The sequence below is a fragment of the Nicotiana tabacum genome, unplaced genomic scaffold (assembly GCF_000715075.1).
Source record: "Nicotiana tabacum cultivar K326 unplaced genomic scaffold, ASM71507v2 Un00045, whole genome shotgun sequence".
Lineage (NCBI taxonomy): Eukaryota > Viridiplantae > Streptophyta > Magnoliopsida > Solanales > Solanaceae > Nicotiana > Nicotiana tabacum.
Window position 1 is genome coordinate 328936 of NW_027438283.1, and position 20138 is coordinate 349073.

General features: G+C 41.0%; 1 protein-coding gene across 1 annotated transcript; it reads left to right on the forward strand.

Annotated features, from left to right (window-relative positions):
* Positions 1 to 12423: 12423 nt before the first annotated feature.
* LOC142178913 (uncharacterized) lies at positions 12424 to 12936 on the forward strand. The gene has a single exon (XM_075248729.1). The coding sequence runs from the start codon at positions 12424 to 12426 to the stop codon at positions 12934 to 12936; it is 513 nt and encodes a 170-aa protein (XP_075104830.1).
* The last annotated feature ends 7202 nt before the right edge of the window (positions 12937 to 20138 follow it).

A 20138-nucleotide genomic window follows, 5' to 3' on the forward strand; every position in this document is an offset into this window, starting at 1 on the left:
GATCTTTGGTTTAGGATCATAGTGTACCGGCAAGGAGAATTGTTAACTTGAAGGAAAGTTGAGGAGGATTCGAAGAAATTGGTCAGCTTGGTATTGTAGGGTCAGCATACTAATAAAGGTAATTGGTTCTTTTGGTGTGGTGATGCTTTACCGGTGTTTTGTGCCAATACACTTGGGTTTGACGCCTTGCGTGACTTGGTTAAGTTGGGAAAATTCGGTTCTGATTGTTTAGTTATGTGTGGACGAGTTTCGAATAGTTCTTGATAGTGTCGAGGATGGCTTGGGATGGATGTATGCCAACGACATAATGAACATGTTGCGTGTTATAATTTTTCTCCCGTTTGGGGTCACGAGTTATAGATAGCATGGACGGTTTCAGATGTTTAGAAGAATGCTAGCATTATCTGGTACAACCTAAGAAGGGTGCATACTCCAAAAGGCGCATTGTGCTTTAACTTGTAGATGCCTGACATTTATTACGCTAATGACCCGATTGATTGAATACTGATGGTCAAATTTATCTACGTGGTAATAAAGAATTATGGAAGTATTTCTCATGGAACGATTGTGTATGATGAATATGTCAGTAATTTGAATAATGCAGTTGGGATCGGGAGATTATGGTATTCTAGGGATTTGAAGACGAAGAGGATTCTCAAAGGCATGTGTTATAGATCCATTATTGTGAAAATTTCTATTGTTATCTACCTATTTTGGGAGGATCAAAATTTATTTGGAGGCCATTGGTGGGCCTAATGAGAGTGTGTATTCTACATCAGGTCGTACTTGTATACCCAACACTGTTATTGTGGATGGATGTGTTATTGTTTGGAGTGGAGGTTATTCGTGTTCTGATATATTCCATATGTTACTCTCATATGCTATGATGGGTTGTGATCTGTTGATTACTTTTACCTGATGCAATTCTGTTGGGGGCCTTGTGGAAAAATTCGAGCGAGATAATTCTCGGGGTGTTGAATGGTTGATTGCGCCTTGGTTGTGGTCTTTTTATTTGTGGTATATTGTGCTGTCCATTTTTCCATGGTTATGGTCACGCACTTTGCTCGTTTGTTGTTGATATGTATAAGGTTGTTGATAGTGAGCATCACGACTCGACGTATCCTATGTGTACATGTGTTTCGATTGGGTCACGCATCATATCAGAGTTATGTTGGGATATGATCCTTTGGGCTTATTTCTTGTGTTGTTTTTCTCCCTTGTGTGATGGCTTCATTGCATTGCGCTTCATGGTGGTATCTGTTGAGCTTGCGTGGTGGTTCTCTCATTTGATTCTCTTCAATTATTGGGTACATCAAATTTGTCGCTTGTTTGGTGCACTTATTGCATGGTGTGCGACTCTGGGTAGGATTTATGTGGCATATTGGTAGAGCAGTTTGTATTGGATGAGGTGAAGTTATCGGGCCCGAATGTAGTGCCATCATATTTGATTAAGCTATGTTTGGAACTACAGTGTCTTTAGTCAGCCTAGATTTTGGCTTTGGTTCTCATCGGGCAAGAAAGCTCTATGACTGGTTGATGTGATGGGGGTTTTGCATTTCTATGTGTTTCTTTCATCATTGGTTGTGTTCGAAGATTTGGAACAAGGTTTTTGTTGATAGGATGTTAGATACCGGTACAATATTTGATTTTTGAATGACTATTGTGGTCAAAAGCTATGGCTATGTGTATCTAAGTAATGTGGAATATCATTTGAATACACTTGGGATATGGTTACGACTTGATGCAACTTAATGCTGACTTATACAACATATAGATGCGAGAATCGTGTCTCATAATTAATTTGGGAAGTTGGAGATTGGGTTCTAAGGGTTGTGAGCTAATGTTAAGGTAATGAGCATCAGTTAGATTATTTGTCAGACTTATATAGATTAGGATGAAGTGCGATCACCCATGTGTATGGGCATGGTGAGTTTATACAGTGACTTGATGGCTTTGGGACGATTCTTCGCACATTCGAGGATCAACATGTTTAAGTAGGGGAGAATGTATTGACCTGACAAGTTGTTATAAGAATTTGTATTTAGTTAGGGTGTTTGAGGTCATGCGTAGAAATGTATGGTGTATTATGACTTGTGTGTATCATTTGTTTTGGTTCCTCAGCAGTTCGTTATTGATTTATAAGAATGATTCTCAACAAGGAAGCTTTAAGTTAGAAGAGTTAACCAAGCTTCATTTTTGTGTATTTGACCTCGGGACAGAGTTTTTATTATTCCAATAGGGCCATGTCATAATTTTGGACTTAGTCATATGCTTGCAATTGGATTCGGAGGTTTCTTGGCTGATTTGGTACTTTTGTCAAAAGTTGACAATTTGAAGGTTTAGAGTTTTGCTAAGTTTCCATGGTTTGACTTTATGTCTATCGGGATCGGATTTTGGTTTTGTGACTTTGTACGACTCAGTTTTTTCATTTGGAACATGCCTGCAAAATTTTGTGTCATTCTAAGTTTGTTTAGTAGGAATTAGACGTATGTTGTCTTTTTGCAATTGTTAAGTTTCATTGTAATTTTCGTGTGTTCTGTTGTCTTATTCATGGTTTTGGACGTTATTTTGGTATTTTGATTGCGCAAGTGAGTTTGAATGATGATTATGTACTTTTGCAAATGGTTGGAGTGGAACCTTGAGGGCTCGGGTGAGTTTTGGACGCCTACCGGAGAGTTTGAGAGAGGTTAGGATTTTTGCAGGTGTTTTGTTCTTCGCATTTGTGAGGAAATGGTTGCATTTGTGATTACCACATTTATGAGATCCTGCTCGCTTTTGCGATGTTGCGTTAGGGGACCAACTTTTGCAGTTACGAAACAAATATCGCATTTGCGATGGGTTCTGAGTTCGTATATGCGAACCCCTGATCGCATTTGTAATGGGGAGCTGGGACTGGAGCAGGCCGCTTTTGCAATTGCTTTCTTGCACTTGCGAGCCTGCTAGGTTCGCATTTACGGACCAGTTGTCGCATTCACGATAGGGTCTTTGCATTTGCGATGCCTGTGTCGCATTTGCGAACCTCTTATCACAAATGCGATATCTGCAGCTGATTACATGTAGTGTATTTCGGGACATAGCTTCATTCTTCACATTTTTTAACCCTATTGGGTAAGTGATTTTGATCCTTTTTTATTACATAACATGATCGTTTAGGAGACTTAACATCTAATCCATGAAATTTGAAGAGAAGTTTTTGGAAATCTTTTCAACAACAACAACCCAGTAAAATCCCACAGATGGGGTCTGGGAGGTTAGAATGTACTTAGACCTTACCCCTACCCCAAAAGGGTAGAGCGGCTATTTTAGGAGACCCTCAACTCAAGAAGAAAAAAATAGACAACAGAGTCTGTGACAGCAACAAAAATCAGCAAAATAATATAAGCATCATAGAAAAAAGAAAATAGATGGAAAGTAATAACAACAACCAGTAATAACGCCATGGTATAGTGAAAAAATGGAAAAATAGTGCAGAGACAACATACACCACTAATAGTCCAAGACAATACCCTAAGAGGCTAATCCCCCCTTCAGAACGGAGGAGAAAAATGCTCGACTCCTTCGTAACCTTTAACCCTAATGCTCGACCTCCACACCTTCCTATAAAGAGCCATGTCCTCGAAACTCTAAAGTTGAACCGCGTCCTACCTGATCAATTCACCCCAATACTTCTTAGGCCTCCCTCAAACTCTTCTAATAACTGCCAAAGCCAACCGCTAAAACCTCCTAACCGGATCATCTTGGCTTCTCATCTGCACGTGCCCGAACCATCTAACACTCACTTCCCGCATCTTGTCAACTATGGGAACCATGCCCAACATCTCCTGAATATCTTCATTTTCTAATCTTATCCAACCTAGTGTGCCCACATATCCATCTAAACATCCCCATCTATCCTACTTTCATTTTCTTGATATGGGAATTATTGACTGACCAACACTCTACCCCATAATATATGGCCAGTCTAGCCACCTCTCAGTGGCACATTCTTGTCACACAATACTGCAGATGATAACCTTCATTTTATACACCCCACCCCTATATGATGCGTGACATCCTCATCTATCTCTCTACCCCCTGGATAATTGACCCAATGTATTTGAAACTACCTCTCTTGGAGATGACTTGTGAGTCAAGCCTCACGTCCAGGTTTTCTTCTTACATCACGTCACTGAACTTTGACTCCAAATATTCAGTCTTAGACCTACTAAACTTCAAACCTTTAGACTCGAGGGTTTGTCTCCAAACCTCCAACCTCTCGTTAACACCGCCTAACGTCTCATCAATCAAAACTATGTCATCAGCAAACAGCATACACCAAGGCACCTCCTCTTCTGTATATGATGTAATAAGCTCGCAGCTTTACAAGACTCATAGGGTCTCCCCTAAGTGCTACAAGGAAAGACTAGCTGAGGAAATAAGGAAGAAAGCATCAACCTAAGCATAGTAACTTGAAGAAGAAATGGTCTTGCAACAACAATCTCACTACAATATTGGATGCACTTCATAAGAAAGTGGCACCTATCGTGACTAATGAATGGAAGTAAAAAGTGATATTTGAAATCATATGAGTTACAAGGAATTCCAGTATTCATAGGCACTAAGATAAGCTAAGTATCCATGCAGCAAGTGGCATAACGACTAGGAAACATAATTGCTTACATTTAAAGACAACTGAGAAGGCACGAAAGGAAGTATATGGTACAAGCAAGTTAAAGGAAAGTTGCGAGTAGTTTGAATAGATATGTGTAGGTCGCAAGCTAAAGTACGGTAGAGCAACAAGGTTTTAGCTTGATAGGAGTAAGGATTAGAAAAGATGAGTGAGAAGGTGACAAGAATAGGTAAGGCCTTGGGATTAAGACCATCAAAATGAGAGAGTTGATGGTTTCCTTAAGCTATAAAAAGCTCAGTATAGCTTAAATGAACTCAGAGGAGTCTAAGACTAGGAGAAATTAGAAAAGATGAAATGTTGCCCTGTTAGTAGAATAAGGGTGTAATTGTGATTGATAAGAGGAGGACATTTATGCCTTTGATTGAATAATGATTTTAAAAAATGGATATCATGAATTGCAAAGATTAGAATACCCCCTGTAAGGTGAAAAACATTTGCATACTATGAACTAAGGTTATTGATGTATAGTATCGTCCCAAGGTGGATCGTGCAAATCACTTCAAATGTTCCCCGATGCGACTTGTACCCTAGTGACAATGTATTACGTAAGAGGTTTCAAGTTATCATTGGTTAATTATGGATCAACATTAAGCTGAACCAACAATGGATGGATAAATGTTACAAAGTATGAGATGAGATTAGGCCATCAGTCTTAAGATGAACAGTGACGAGGAATCATTAGAGGACTTAGATTTATAAATATAGGATAAGCTACGAGAGAGTAACCTGGAGTTGGGCAGTAGATCTCGGTAATAATAAACTGAAGCAAGTGTTATGGTATAGTATAACCGACCTAGATTTAGTAAGGCCACAAGCATAGATAACTGAGGCTATGAAACAAGATATAGAAATAGTCATAAGTTCGACAAAGAACCAAGCAATGGACTTCAGTACACCTATAGATGCCTAGAAGGATATCTTGTCATAGTTCTATACATGTTCACAAAGTGCGACCTAGGGATTGGCTAAAGGCTGGAGGAAAAAGAAGAGAAGGGTCACATAGTCGCACATACACTGACAAAGTCATACAGGATGCATGATAGAAGGTAACAATAGTTACTAGATTGGATGAATTCCGACCACAAGTCATGGTGTGAGACAGAGGCCTAAAGGGGGGAATGCCCTGGCCTTCGGATTTATTCGTAGAACAGTTGCATAGATGGCAACGACAGTATTAAAGTATTCCTAAGAGTTATAGGTTTTGAGACTGATAAGTGCATAAGTCAACATTCGAAGATGAATGTTCCAAAGGGGGAATGATGTTACCCCCATGTTTTCATACGTGAGAGTACATCGTAAGACAATTGATGTAAGCTCAGAAATGAGATTATATTTGAAAGAACATAAAGTAAGTTAATCATGTTACCTTGGAGGTTACAAATATTTAAGATTATGAATAACAAGTACAAAGAGGGTTGGATGGCTTAGAAGCTAAACAAAGTTGAGAATGTTATAACATGTACTTTTGGGATGAGACTAAGTTTATTAACATGATAAAGCGGTTATGTTATGATTTATTTTAGTCATATGATAGTATTCTGTTATGTTTTGAAGCTAAGAGAGTTCTGGAACAAAAGTTGGCAAAGTTCATCAAATATTACATTCATAAATGTACGGAAAATTAGGTCAAAATAGCGGAGCTCTTATCCCAACATACAAGAAATTACGGGATTCTGCACCTAAAAAATTGAATATTTATGAGTCTAGTTTCTAATACATTAAAGAGTTTGTCGATACGACATAAGAGTATAGAGATATTTTCATTTACGCGAGACTGCACTAGCAGTTCCCAATGGGACCCACTTAGGTGGTGGACGAACCTTAAACATTTTAACGGGGTTGGATGCCTCATTATTGGCTATTTTCGACCAAGGAAATTCCCCAAATTCTCTGAACACCTCTCTAACATCTCTCCAAGGTTCCAAGTCTAATCCAAGGTGGTTTTACCTAGACCTATCCTCAAACGTTAGCCTAAGTGAAGAAAAGGGTCTCTATGGTGTTGTGATGCCATTAAGGGTGCTTCTTAGCTAAGGAAAGTTTTGGTTCGAGTTTTTTCTGATTATTTAAGGTATGTATAACACTCTATTTCATGCGTTTAAGCTTATATATGCGTTGGTTAAGCTATTTGGATAAAGAATTACAAGATAGAACTTGAAGTTGTATAAGAAGTTGTTGTCTCTTATTGAACTATTTTGGAGTTGTGTATATGACTTTATATGGCTGGAAATGTGGAATGGCTTGGTTATAATGTTCGTATTGTTGTTATGCCGGTAAATATTTTTATTATGTTGGTGATGTTATAAATAGGAGAATAAGCAACCACACAGTACCTAGAAGTTGTCCATATTGTTGTAATATCTTGTTGGGTTGTTTGATGTTACTTTTATGATGGATATAAGGTTGCAATGTCAAGCCAGTATATGTTTTTATATTTTGGACTATTTTAAGGTGTTTTAAGTATAAGGGAGATGGTAAAAAGAGTTGGGGTTTGGTTCCAATCCAAGCTTACCGCTCGTCGTGTTATGTAGTAGTTCTGTTGGTGACATTTGTGCACTTGTTGTTGTGTAGGGTGAATTATGTTGTTGGGATGCTCGGTATTATGTGGTGCTGAAAGTATATAGTTGAAGGTCATATGTGATCTTTTTGTTTTTATGGACTTTGGGAAAGAAAGGAAAACAAGGGAGATGCTGCCCGTTTTAATAATAAATAAGCTTGTCGTTCGTTGTACGATAGTTGCATCTTTCGTAGCTTAATGATAGCATTATTATCATTGTTGTAGATTAAAGTGTGATTAGACGTTTTATACGTGGTCACTGGATAGACTGTGATAAGGCATGTTAAGGCTATCTCTTCTTTCCTTTTAGCATGAACCACATGATACAAAGGAAACGAGCAAACATGCAACTTTCACAAATGACTCCATTCTTACAAGTAATAGGGGTGCCTATGTTCTTGATTCCCCCTGTGTCCTGTTATTATATCGTCTGTTCACGGGTCTCAGAAAATACATAAGTTGATAAATTTTATTTCACGATATTAAACGAAGGCATATTTAGCTTATGACATTCCGAGAGATCTTATTGACTTACTTCATTATGCATTGCATTCATATATATACATGTACATTGACCCATGACCAGATGACATTATATACGCGTATATTATATGTATATATGGTATGGGGAAAGGTTACAGTGTTATATATGCACCAACCACTTGATCAACTGCCATACATTTATGATTTCGCCCATTGAGGCCAAGATGATACGATGGGATGCCCTCAGAGGCTTGATGATGCTATGTATGCACATACCTATGCATGATATGAAATTTATACCCATATACATGACATTATGAAGATTTCATGATAACTGAGGTATTCAGACTTACAAATCGAGTCCTTTACTCCATATTTCATTCACGTCTTTTATATACTTCTTTTCATGCCTTACATTCTCCGTACTTTATTAGTACTGAAGTCCCTTTTGCCTGGGGACACTGCGTTTCATGCTCGTAAGTTCCGATAGACAGGTTGATAGTCCTCCTAGTAGGCTATCTACTCAGTGGAAGGTGTTGGTGCACTCCACTTGCTCCGGAGTTGCCTATTTGGTCAGTATGCTCTGGGCATGTATTGATTTGTATGGCCGGGCCCTGTCACGACCATTATGATTTTTATGTACTCCTAGAGGCTTGTAGACAGATGTCATGTATATGGGTACTTATATGGCCTTGTCGGCCTATGTTTTGAGTGTACAAATGTTCATGACGGTCTTATAGGCCCTTATGTCATATGTATAAGTTTCTATATCATGCTGGATCGTCCTATGTCGAGTATTCCTTTACATTTTATTCTGGTTATTTCATGACGGACCTTCTGTCCTGTTTACCTATGATGGTGTGATAAGAAAGATACGTTACATTGGTACTCGGTTAAGTAAGGCATAAGGTGCCCTTCGCGGCCCTGCGATTTGGGTTGTGACAATAAGGCTTTCTAAAAAGCCATTTAAATACTCGATAGGTAGCTGTTGTTGTAGGCGAACTCTGCAAGTAGTAGAAACTGATCCCATGCACCCCCGAAATCCATAATATAGGCACATAGCATATCCTCCAAGATTAGAATGGTGCGCTCGGACTGCCCGTCTATCTGGGGTTTGAAATGTTCTACTCAACTCAACTTGTGTGCCTAACTCACGCTGCATTACTCTCCAAAAATACAATGTGAAGAGCATTCCTCGATCGAAGATAATGTACACCGGCACACCATGGAGATGAACAATCTCACAGATATAGATCTGAGCCAGAGGCTCTGAAGAATAGGTAGGCACAACCGGAATGAAGTTTGCAGACTTGGTCAGTCTATCCATAATAACCCACACTGCGTCAAATTTCTTCAAAGTCTATGGGAGCCCAAAAAAGAAATCCATGGTAATACGATCCCACTTCCTCTCTGGAATCTCAAGTCTCTGAAGCAAATCGCCCGACCTCTGATGCTCGCACTTCACCTGCTAATAGCTCAAACACCGAGCCACATACTCTACTATAACTTTCTTCATTATTCTCCACTAATAGTGCTGACTCAAATCCTGATACATCTTGGTGACACCTAGATGAATGGAATACCGCGAAGTGCGAGCCTCCTCAAGGATAGACTCATGAAACCCATCTACATTGGTCACAAATATTCGGCCCTACATCCGTAACACCTCATCATCTCTAATAGAAACCTCCTTGGCATCGCCGTTCAGCATTGTATCCTTAAGGGAAAGAAAATAGGGGTCTTCATATTGACGCGCTCTAATGTGCTCATACAGAGAATACCCAGAAACCACTCAAGCAAGTGCCACGCCCCAAACTCAGGATGCGTGACCGGCGCTCAACCGAGATAACCCGACCGAGCAAGCCTGTACATTACCTTCTACCCAAACTTATTCAAGAATAACAGTAAAATCCAATTCATTAATTAAGAGGTGAGAAGGATCAAGTAAATAACAACTAAAAATCGTTATTAGTAGTTACATCATTTATAAGTTTCAAAATACATACACTTTCACAGTTTGATGTGGAACGTGTGATACAATTACAATATTACCAATTTTACTTTCCCCATACCAACATACCATCCACGCTATGTCTACGGAGCCTCTATTAGATACAAAAGAGTACAATGTTAGTGCCCGCAACAAGGCTCCATCTATACCTCAAAACATGGTGATAAAATGAACAAAAGATACATGACCCCGAGTGAAGTGGGGCTCACCAAATCAGCTGGGAAAAGAGTGTAGTGCTATCGCTGATCAGTGTCACCTGCTGTGGAACCATCAACATCCATTAAAGATGCAATGCCCTCGGCAAAAGAGATGTTAGTACTATTGAATAGTACTAGTATATATGACTAAACACTCTATCAAAGAAACGAGCAGTAATGCAAGTAAGGACAGTCATAATATCAGTTAAAGCCTCAAACAATTACCAAATATCAAATTAGAGATAAGATAAGTTTAAAATAAATTTTGAAATTTTAAGTTGGGAAATCTTTGGTACTGGTATACCACTATTCACAATTTCGTTTACGATTTCCAACAGAGTTACCACCATGTGTGCGGCATGGCATCCGATCACGACTCGATTAGCTAGGACGTCTCATGCGAGACATCAACCAAATCACAATCTCAATTACCATTCTAACATAATCACCACCATGTGTGCGGCATGGCGTCAGATCACGACCCGATTGGCTAGGCCGTCTTATGCAATACATCAACCAAATCACAATTACAATTATAATTCTAACACAGTCACCGCCATGTGTGGCATGGATTACGATCACGACCCGATCGGGTAGGCCGTCTCATGTGAGATATCACCCTTTTCTATAAATTACCCCGTTTCATATTTTTGCACATCTCTTAATTTCATTAGAACTAATGGTCACAATTGTATTATTTCTCTTGGCACATTTATCGTGTATCATATTTAACATTTCATATTTCACATTTCGCAATACGTGATTCGTATTTCATGTTTCGTATTTCATGCACACCTTTTTACTTTCAACCATCATCATGGACTTTCCAACAACAAGGCATTTCTATTCACGACATTTAAGCACACATTTGAGCAAATAGGAGTTTTAGGCACATTACGATTTCTTACACAAGCTTTCATTAGCTTTCCTTTGATATAACACTTGAGGTGAAGGCATTTAGATATGCAAGCCCTACTTTGAACACATTCTCAAATAGTAGTACAACATAACAATAGAATGTGAATTACATATTGATCACGGATGTCTTTTGACACTAGCTTATCCGGGTAATCGATTCACAATAAGCAACTCGGGACTTACATGGATATTGTGGGGTTAGATTTTAATAGAAGAGTTTAGCCAACATACCTTACTTGAGCTTCCTTAACTCTAAATGTTCCAGAAATCTTATCAACTTCAATCTATTTTAGAAAATTAACAAATTGAACCAAAATTAAGAAAATGATCATGGTTCTAGCTAATTTGAGCATTTTATCAAGCACTAGGTGTACATTAAGGTTTCAATGTCCTTTTATCGATGATTCCTTCATCCTACAACCCATTCTTTACTATTTTAGCTCACAAATCTCCCTACATCCCATGATCAATCATGCATGCAAAATAATCCACTCTCATACCCATGAATTATCTTACTACTTGCCCATTTATAGTTAAATTTCGAAATTAAGAGATAGGGTGTAGAATCTTACCTTTAGGATGAAGACCTAGTATGCTTCTCTTGTTAATTCCTCCAAGATTTTGAGTAAGAATTGGACAATAATTGATTGAGGAACCCTCTCCCTCTCTAAAGCCTTTTCTCTCTCTCCAAATATCAAGTTCTCCCTTCAGAAATGGTCCATAGGGTCTAAATAACGAAATGGGGTCGGGTTGTAAAAACCCAAAAATGAAGCTCCAAAATGGGATCTGCGGTCGCATATGCGACCTCATAATGCTTCTGCGGTCCGCGAAATACCCCTCCGGAAGTGGGCTGGTCTGCCCCACTCTGCGGCCGTTATACACCGCACACTTGTTCTGTGATCGCATAATGCGCTGCAGAACCTCCCTCCATAAAATTTCCACGGTGGCTCTGTGATCAGTTTGCGGTCCATGAAATCATTTTATGGTCGCATAATGGGTCGCGGAATGACATCCAAAATGGCCCAAATGACTGTCTCACTCTACGGCCATTGTGTGGCCTGCAGAGAGATTCTGCGGCCGTATAATAGACTTTACAAATGCCCAATTCTGCCAAATATATTCCTCCAACTATACATTAACACATACGCCTACCTCGGCACCACGAAACCTCAGGTTGTTTTACGAAAATATTTACGGGGCCTTACAACAAGAACCCTACTAGGCTCCGAAAAATCAAGTCTCGCAAATTGATTAGCAATGCCTGAACATACATGGCTAGTGGTCTCTCTACTGCCGCACAAAATGTCAAATTGCCCATACACGGAGCCTTTGTACTCAAGGAATGGACCACCGCATTGGCCTTCTCGGGATGATACAAAATGGTGATCTCATAGTCTTTCAACAACATTAACCATCTTTGTTGCTCCAAATTAAGGTTCTTTCACCTTGAACATATACTGGCGGGTTCAGTTTTGGGGATAGGAATGAGGGAGGTAATTCACTATTGGATTTTGTTAGATCTTTTGATTTGGTTATAGCTAACTCGAGTTTTCCGAAGAGGGAAGAGCACCTGGTCACTTTCTAGAATTCAATGGGCAAGACTCAGATTGATTATCTTCTCGGCAGGAAATGCGATAATGGTCTGTGCACTGATTGCAAGGTCATCCCAAGTGAGTACTTCACGACCCTACATAGGCTCCTAGTTATGGATCTGGAAATCAAGAGGAGTAGGAATAAGAGGACGGTGTACAGGAAACCAAAGATCAAGTGGGGTAACTTGACCAAGGACAAAGCTAAAGAGTTAGGGGAGAAGTTATTGGCTATGAGGGCCTGGATGAGTAGGGGGGACGCGTCTGGTATGTGGTTCACGACTGCGAATTGCATTAGGGTTCCTGCTAGAGAGGTCTTAGGGGTCACGAAGGGCTCTCCCGGGGGTCATAGAGGGGACTGGTGGTGTAATAGAGAGGTCCAAAGTAAAGTGGAAACTAAAAAAATTGCTTATTTGAAGCTATTAGAGAGTACAAACGAGGAAGAAAAAAAGGTCTTATCGGGAGTGTTACAGAAAGGCAAAGAAAGAGGCAAAGTTAGCAGTTACGATGGCTAACTATATTTTCCAGACTTGTATTCATATTAGATACTCATGTACTCTATGACACCAGGTTTTGGGGAGTGTTTGTATTATATTTAAATATTATATTTTCAACCTTAAAGAGAAGTTTTGGTTTATTGAGATTATCTGCTTGCCTAGTATCGAGATAGTCCCCATCATGAGAGGTTAGGATTTTAGGTCGTGACAAGTTGGTATCAGAGCTTAGGTTACATAGGTCTCATGAGTCATGAGCAGGTTTAGTAGAGTATTGCGGATTGGTAAAGAGACGTTTGTACATATCTTTGAGATGCTGCAGAACCCTTAGGAAAATTTCACTTTCTTGTATTCTGTCATGCGAATTTGTTGATTCTAGAAACTAAATTTATGCTATTCTATTCTCTCACAGATGGTGAGGACACGTACTACCGGATCAGACGATCAGCCACCAGTGCCAACAATTAGGGCCGCGAGAGGCCGGGGCCGTGGTAGAGGCCGGGGCCGAGGTAGAGGTCGAGGTGTATTTCGTACCACAGCTAGAATAGTACCTGTAGTACCACCAGTTGTTCCAGCATAGGAGAAAAATTCATATATAGTTGAGCCGACAGTATTAGCTCAGGCACCAGTTGTTCCCATTGAGATTGCAGGCATTCAGGAGACTTTAGCCTAGATATTGGCAGCATGCACTGGCCTTGCTCAGGTGTATCGGCTCAGGCTGCACCTGCCACTTCTCACACTGGGGGAGTTACTCATACCCCCATTGCCCGTACTCCAGACCAGGTAGTACAGGGACTTCAGATACTGGGGGCACTACTAGCCCAGCTGGTTGCAACTACTCAGGCCCCAATAGTTCCTGTTATGGCAGATGATGAGTAGAGGATACTTGAGAGATTTGAGAGGCTTCGACCTCCATAATTTAGTGGTACTGAGTTAGAGGATACTCAGGATTCTCTGGATAGGTATCAACGGATGCTTCGAACAGCAGGTATTCTGGAGACCAATTGGGTCTCACTCACTACTTTTCAATTTTCTGGGTCTGTACTCAGATGGTGGGAGACTTACGAAAGACGTAGGCCTGTTGGCGCAGCACCCCTTACTTGGCATAAGTTCTCCGTGGTCTTTTTGGAGAAGTTCGTACCTCAGTCCCGTAGAGAAGAGCTGTGCAGACAGTTTAAGCAGCTTCGCCAGGGTGATATATCTGTGATGCGGTACAAGATGAGGTTTTCTGAGTTGGTTCGTTACGCGGTCTGGTTGGTTCCCACTGATAGGGAGAGGATTAAGAGGTACATTGATGGCCTCACATATCAGTTGTGGTTACTTATGACTAGGGAGAGAGTATCCGGTGCTACTTTTGATGAGGTAGTGGACATTGCTCGGCAGATAGAGATGGTTCGTAGCCAGGAACGTGAAGAGAGAGAGGCTAAGATGCCTCATGGTACGGGTGATTACAGCGGTGTTCCTTTAGGGGGTCAGTTTCACCGTGGTAGGGGTCGTTCTTATTGACACACTTAGACGGGTCGTCCAGCTCATCGTGGTGCATCAGCTAGCCGTGGTTCTTACAGTGCTCACTCAGGCCAGTCTTCATTCAGTGCACTACCAGCGCAGAGTTCTCATCATGCCTCATCCACACAGGCTTCTGCAGGTCATCCCTCGGGTTGTCGGAGTAGCAGTTCCTTCACAGGAAGGGTTGTTTCGAATGCGTAGAATTTAGTCATTTCAAGAGAGAGTGTCCTAGGTTGTTGAGTGTAGTTTTAGAGCAGAGTTCTCGACCGACGGCACCAGCACCAGCAGTTACACCACCCACCCTGCCATCTCGGGGTGGGGGTCAGGAAGCTAGGGGTCTCCCAAGAGGGGGAGGTGGGCAGGCTCAATTCTATGCTTTTCCTGCCATGCCAGATGTTGTTGCCTCAGACGTAGTGATCACATGTATTGTTTCAGTGTTCCACAAAGAGGCTTCTATATTATTTGACCCTGGTTCAACTTATTCATATGTATCATAATATTTTACTCATTATCTGGATATGCCCTGTTAGTCCTTAGGTTCACCTATTTGTGTATCTACACCGGTGGGCGATATTATTACTATGGATCCTGTGTATCGGTCGTGTGTGGTAACTATTGGGGAACTGGAGACTAGAGTTTATCTCTTATTACTTAGTATGGTTGATGTTGATGTAATCCTGGGTATGGATTGGTTGTCTCCATGTCATGCTATTCTGGACTGTCACGCAAAAATTGTGACATTGACGATGCCGGGGTTGCCAAAGGTTGAATGGAGGGGTTCTCTAGATCTTGTTCCTAGCAAGGTTAATTTCTTATTTGAAGGCCCAACCTATGGTTGGAAAGGGATGCTTGTCATATTTGACCTTTGTGATAGATGTTGATGCAGATGCTCCTATTATTGATTCATTACCGGTCGTATGAGACTTTTCAGATGTATTTCTTGCAGACCTGCCGGGTATGCCACCCGACAGGGATATTGATTTCGGTATTTACTTGGTGCAGGGCACTCAGCCCATTTCCATTCCTCCATTTCGTATGGCACCAGCTGAGTTAAAAGAATTGAAAGAGCAACTTCAGTAACTCCTTGAAAAGGGGTTTATTAGGCCTAGTGTGTCATATTGGGGTGCACCAGTTCTGTTTGTGAAAAGGAAAGATGGTACTCTGCAGATGTGCATTGATTATAGGTAGTTGAACAAAGTTACAATCAAGAATAAATATCCATTGCCGCGTATTGATGATTTATTTGACCAGCTTCAGGGAGCAAGTGTGTTCTCCAAAATTGATTTGAGATCTGGGTATCACCCATTAAAAATTCGGATATTCTAATGATGGCATTCAGGACTCGTTATGGCCACTATGAATTTCTTGTGATGTCTTTTGGGCTAACCAATGCCCCAGCAACATTTATGCATTTGATAAATAGTGTATTTCAGCCATATCTTGATTTATTTGTCATGGTATTCATTGATGATATTCTGGTGTACTCACGTAGCCAAGAAGAGAATGCACAACACCTGGGTATTGTATTACAAAGGCCGAGAGAGGAGAAACTATATGCCAAATTCTCTAAGTGTGAGTTTTGGCTTAGTTCGGTGGCATTCTTGGGACATATAGTGTCCAGTGAAGGTATTAAGGTGGATTCGAAGAAAATAGAGGCAGTTCAGAACTAGCCTAGACCATCCTCAGTTACTAAGATTCGGAGTTTTCTCGACTTGGCCGGTTATTATCGTCGTTTCGTGGAGGGTTTCTCGTCTATTGCATCGCCTATGACTAAATTGACCCAGAAAGGTGCTCCGTTCAGGTGGTCGAATGAATGTCAAGAAATCTTTCAGAATCTCAAGACAACTTTGACTACAACTCCAGTAATGGTGTTGCCTACAGGTTCAGAGTCTTATATTGTGTATTGTGATGCGTCGCGTATTGGTCTCGGTGCAGTGCTGATACAAGATGGTAGGGTGATTGCCTATGTGTCCAGACAACTAAAGGTACATGAGAAGAATTATCTAGTCTATGATCTTGAGTTATCAGCTATAGTTCATGCCTTTAAAATTTGGCGGCATTACTTGTACGGTGACCAGTGTGAGGTGTATACCGATAATTGGAGTCTACAACATTGGTTTAAACAGAAGGATCTTAACTTGTGGCAGCGAAGGTGGTTGGAGTTGCTTAAGGATTATGATATCACCATTCTCTATCATCCCGGAAAGGCCAATGTGGTGGCCGATGCCTTGAGTCGTAAGGCAGAGAGTTTGGGCAGCTTAGCATACTTACCGGTAGAAGAGAGGCCTTTAGCCTTGGAGGTTCAGGCCTTGGCTAATCGGTTTGTTAGATTGGATATTTCCGAGCCGAATCGAGTTTTGGCCTGTGTGGTTTCTCGGTTTTCTTTATATGATCGCATAAGAGAGTGCCAGTATGATGATCCACATCTGCTTATCCTTAAGGACATGGTTCAGCACGGTGATGCCAAGGAAGTCACTATTGGATATGACTGTGTATTATGGATGCAGGGCAGGCTATGTGTACCTAATGTAGATGGCTTGCATGAGCTGATTCTCCAGGAAGCTCATAGTTCGTGGTACTCTATTAATTCAGGCACCGCGAAGATGTATAAGGATTTGAGACAGCACTATTGGTGGAGGCAGATGAAGAAAGATGTAGTTGGGTTTGTATCACAGTGTTTAAATTGTCAGCAGGTAAAGTACGAGCACCATAGACCAGGAGGATTACTACACAGACTTGAAATTACTGAGTGGAAGTGGGAGCATATTACCATAGACTTCGTAGTTGGACTCCCACAGACTTTGAGAAAGTTTGATGGTGTTTGGGGGATAGTAGATCGGTTGACCAAATCTGCGCATTTTGTTCCAGTCGGTACTAATTATTCTTCGGAACGGTTGGCTAGGATTAATATTCGCGAGATTGTTCGCCTACACGGTGTGCCGGTGTCCATTATTTCAGATCGGGGTACGCAGTTTAGCTCACAGTTTTGGAGGGCAGTGCAACGAGAATTGGGCACACAGGTTCAGTTGAGTACAACATTTGACCCTCATATGGACGGACAGTCCGAGCGCACTTTTCAGACATTGGAGGATATGCTACGCGATGTGTCATTGATTTAGGGGGTTCTTGGGATCAATTTCTGCCACTCGCAGAGTTTGCTTACAATAATAGATACCAGTCAAGCATTCAGATGGCTCCATATGAAGCTTTAAATGGGAGACAGTGTCGGTCTTCGGTGGGTTAGATTGAGTCTGGTGAGGTTAGACTATTGGGTACTGACTTGGTTCAGGATGCTTTAGAGAAGGTCAAAGTAATTCAGGAACGGCTTCGCACGGCACAGTCTAGATAGAAGAGTTATGCCGACAGGAAGGTTTGTGATGTTGTTCACAGGGTTGGGGAGAAGGTTCTGCTCAAGATTTCACCCATGAAGGGTGTGCTGAGGTTCAGGAAAAAGGGCAAGTTGAAACCTCGGTATATTGGGCCTTTTGAGATACTTAAGAAAATTGGGGAGGTGGCTTATGAACTTGCTTTGCCACCTAGTCTATCAGGTGCTCATCCAGTGTTCTATGTATTAATGCTCCGAAAGTATGTCGGGGATCCGTCTCACATTCTGGATTTCAGTACAATACAGTTGGACGGTAATTTGACTTATGATGTGGAGCCGGTGGATATTTTAGACCGGCAGGTTCGAAAGCTGAGGTCAAAGAACATAGCATCAGTAAAGGTGCAGTGGATAGGCCAGCCAGTCGGAGAAGCTCCTTGGGAGATTGAGCAAGATATGCGGAGCAAATATCCACACTTATTTGAGACCCCAGGTATTATTCTAAACCTGTTCGAGGACGAACATTTGTTTAAGAGAGGGAGAATGTAACGACCCGGCCGGTCGTTTTGAGTATTATAACCCTGTTCCCCCATTTACTTCTCAATTTATGCTTTATAGTTGTTTTAAAACTTACCGGGTTAGTGGGTTCGGGTCCGGAAAGAATTCGGAGTGAAATAAGACAATTTATCTTATAATTGAAAATTTTAGTTAGAAATGTGGACCGGATATGGACCTATGTCTGTGCATCGTGAACGCGTGAGAGGTGAAACGTTTGCGAAGAGGAGTGAGGCTATTGGGGACCCCCGGGTCCTTGTTCTACACGTTCGCGAAGGTCTGAGGTGGTAAAGCTTCGCGTTCATGAAGCCGTGGTCGCGTTTGCCAAGGGTAAGATTTGTAAAGCTTCACATTCGCGAAACATGGTCGCGTTTGCGAAGGATTAAATTTGTGGGCAGTTGAGTTGTGCTTCGCAAATGCGAGGGACCTGTCCCGTTCGCGAATAAGAGAGGTCTGGACAGAGAGTTTAAGTTCTGAAAATGTTTGACGGACTTGAGCTCGGGTAGAGGTGATTTTCAGGAGTTTTTCAAGGAAACTAACGGGGTAAGTGTTCTTAACTCCATATTGGTTAAATTACCCATATCCATGGTTGTTTTTATCATTTAATTAGCGAATTAAGTTGGAAAAGTTTAAAAACCCTCTTAGTTTAAATTGAAGATTTGAGGGTCGAGTTGGGGTCAGATTTTGATAAAATTGGTATGGTTAGACTCGTGGTTGAATGGGCTTTCAGATTTGTCAAGTTCCGAGACGTGGGCCCCACAGATGATTTTTGAGCTAAAATTCGGATTTTTATGGAAAATTAGCATTTTCTTATGAAGTTAATTCCAATAAATTTTACTGACTGAAATGAATTATTTGTAACTAGATTCGAGGCATTCAGAGGCCGATTTACGAGGCAAAGGCATAGTAGAGTAAAGCATTTCACGCTATGAGGTAAGTAGCAGTTTTGAATCTGGTCATGAGGGTATGAAACCCCAGATTATGGTATCATGCGATTATTTTAGAGGTGACGCACATGCTAGGTGACGGGTGTGTGGGCGTGCACTGAGGGGATTATGACTTGGTCCGTCCCGGGAAACTGTAAAGTTGAAAACTTTATTTTTAGCTATATGCTCTCTATGTGTTGATAAAATTTGACTGTAAATCATGCTAGAAATCATGCTTAGGCTATGTGATAGTACTCTTGGGACCCACAGAGGTCGCGTACTTGTTGAATTGCCTGCTAAATGCTATATATACTCAGTCTTAGTTTTTACTTGCACATTGTATCTAAGTCTTTGTTATTATTATTGATACATCATATCATTATTGTTTGGGCTGATTTCATAATTATTGAGAGCCTGAGAGACTGGAGATATTTATGACTGAGTGCGGCCGAGGGCCTGATTGTGAGATATTGATACTATAGCATGTGAGTTGCCCGTGCAGCACGTGACTTTGCTGTGCAGATCATTATATTATACTATAGCACGTGAGTTGGCCGTACGGATCCTTATATTATACTATAGCACATGAGTTGGCCGTGCTGATCCAGATATTTATATTATGGCACGTGAGTTGTCCGTGCAGCACGTGAGTTCTCCGTGCAGATTATAGCGCTTGGGCTGTAGGAGCCCCTCCAGAGTTTGTACACCCCCAGTGAGCGCGAGTAGCCATTGAGAGTGAGTGATGAGGGCTGGGAGCCAGTGAGTGATTGTTGTCCTAACAGGTTGTACTTGATTTCCATTTGTTGTTGTACTTAGTTGCTATCTGTCATTGTTGTTAAATCTCTAAAATATTGTTGATATATGGATTACATGAATATGAACCATATAAAAATTGATTTGACATTAAACTACCA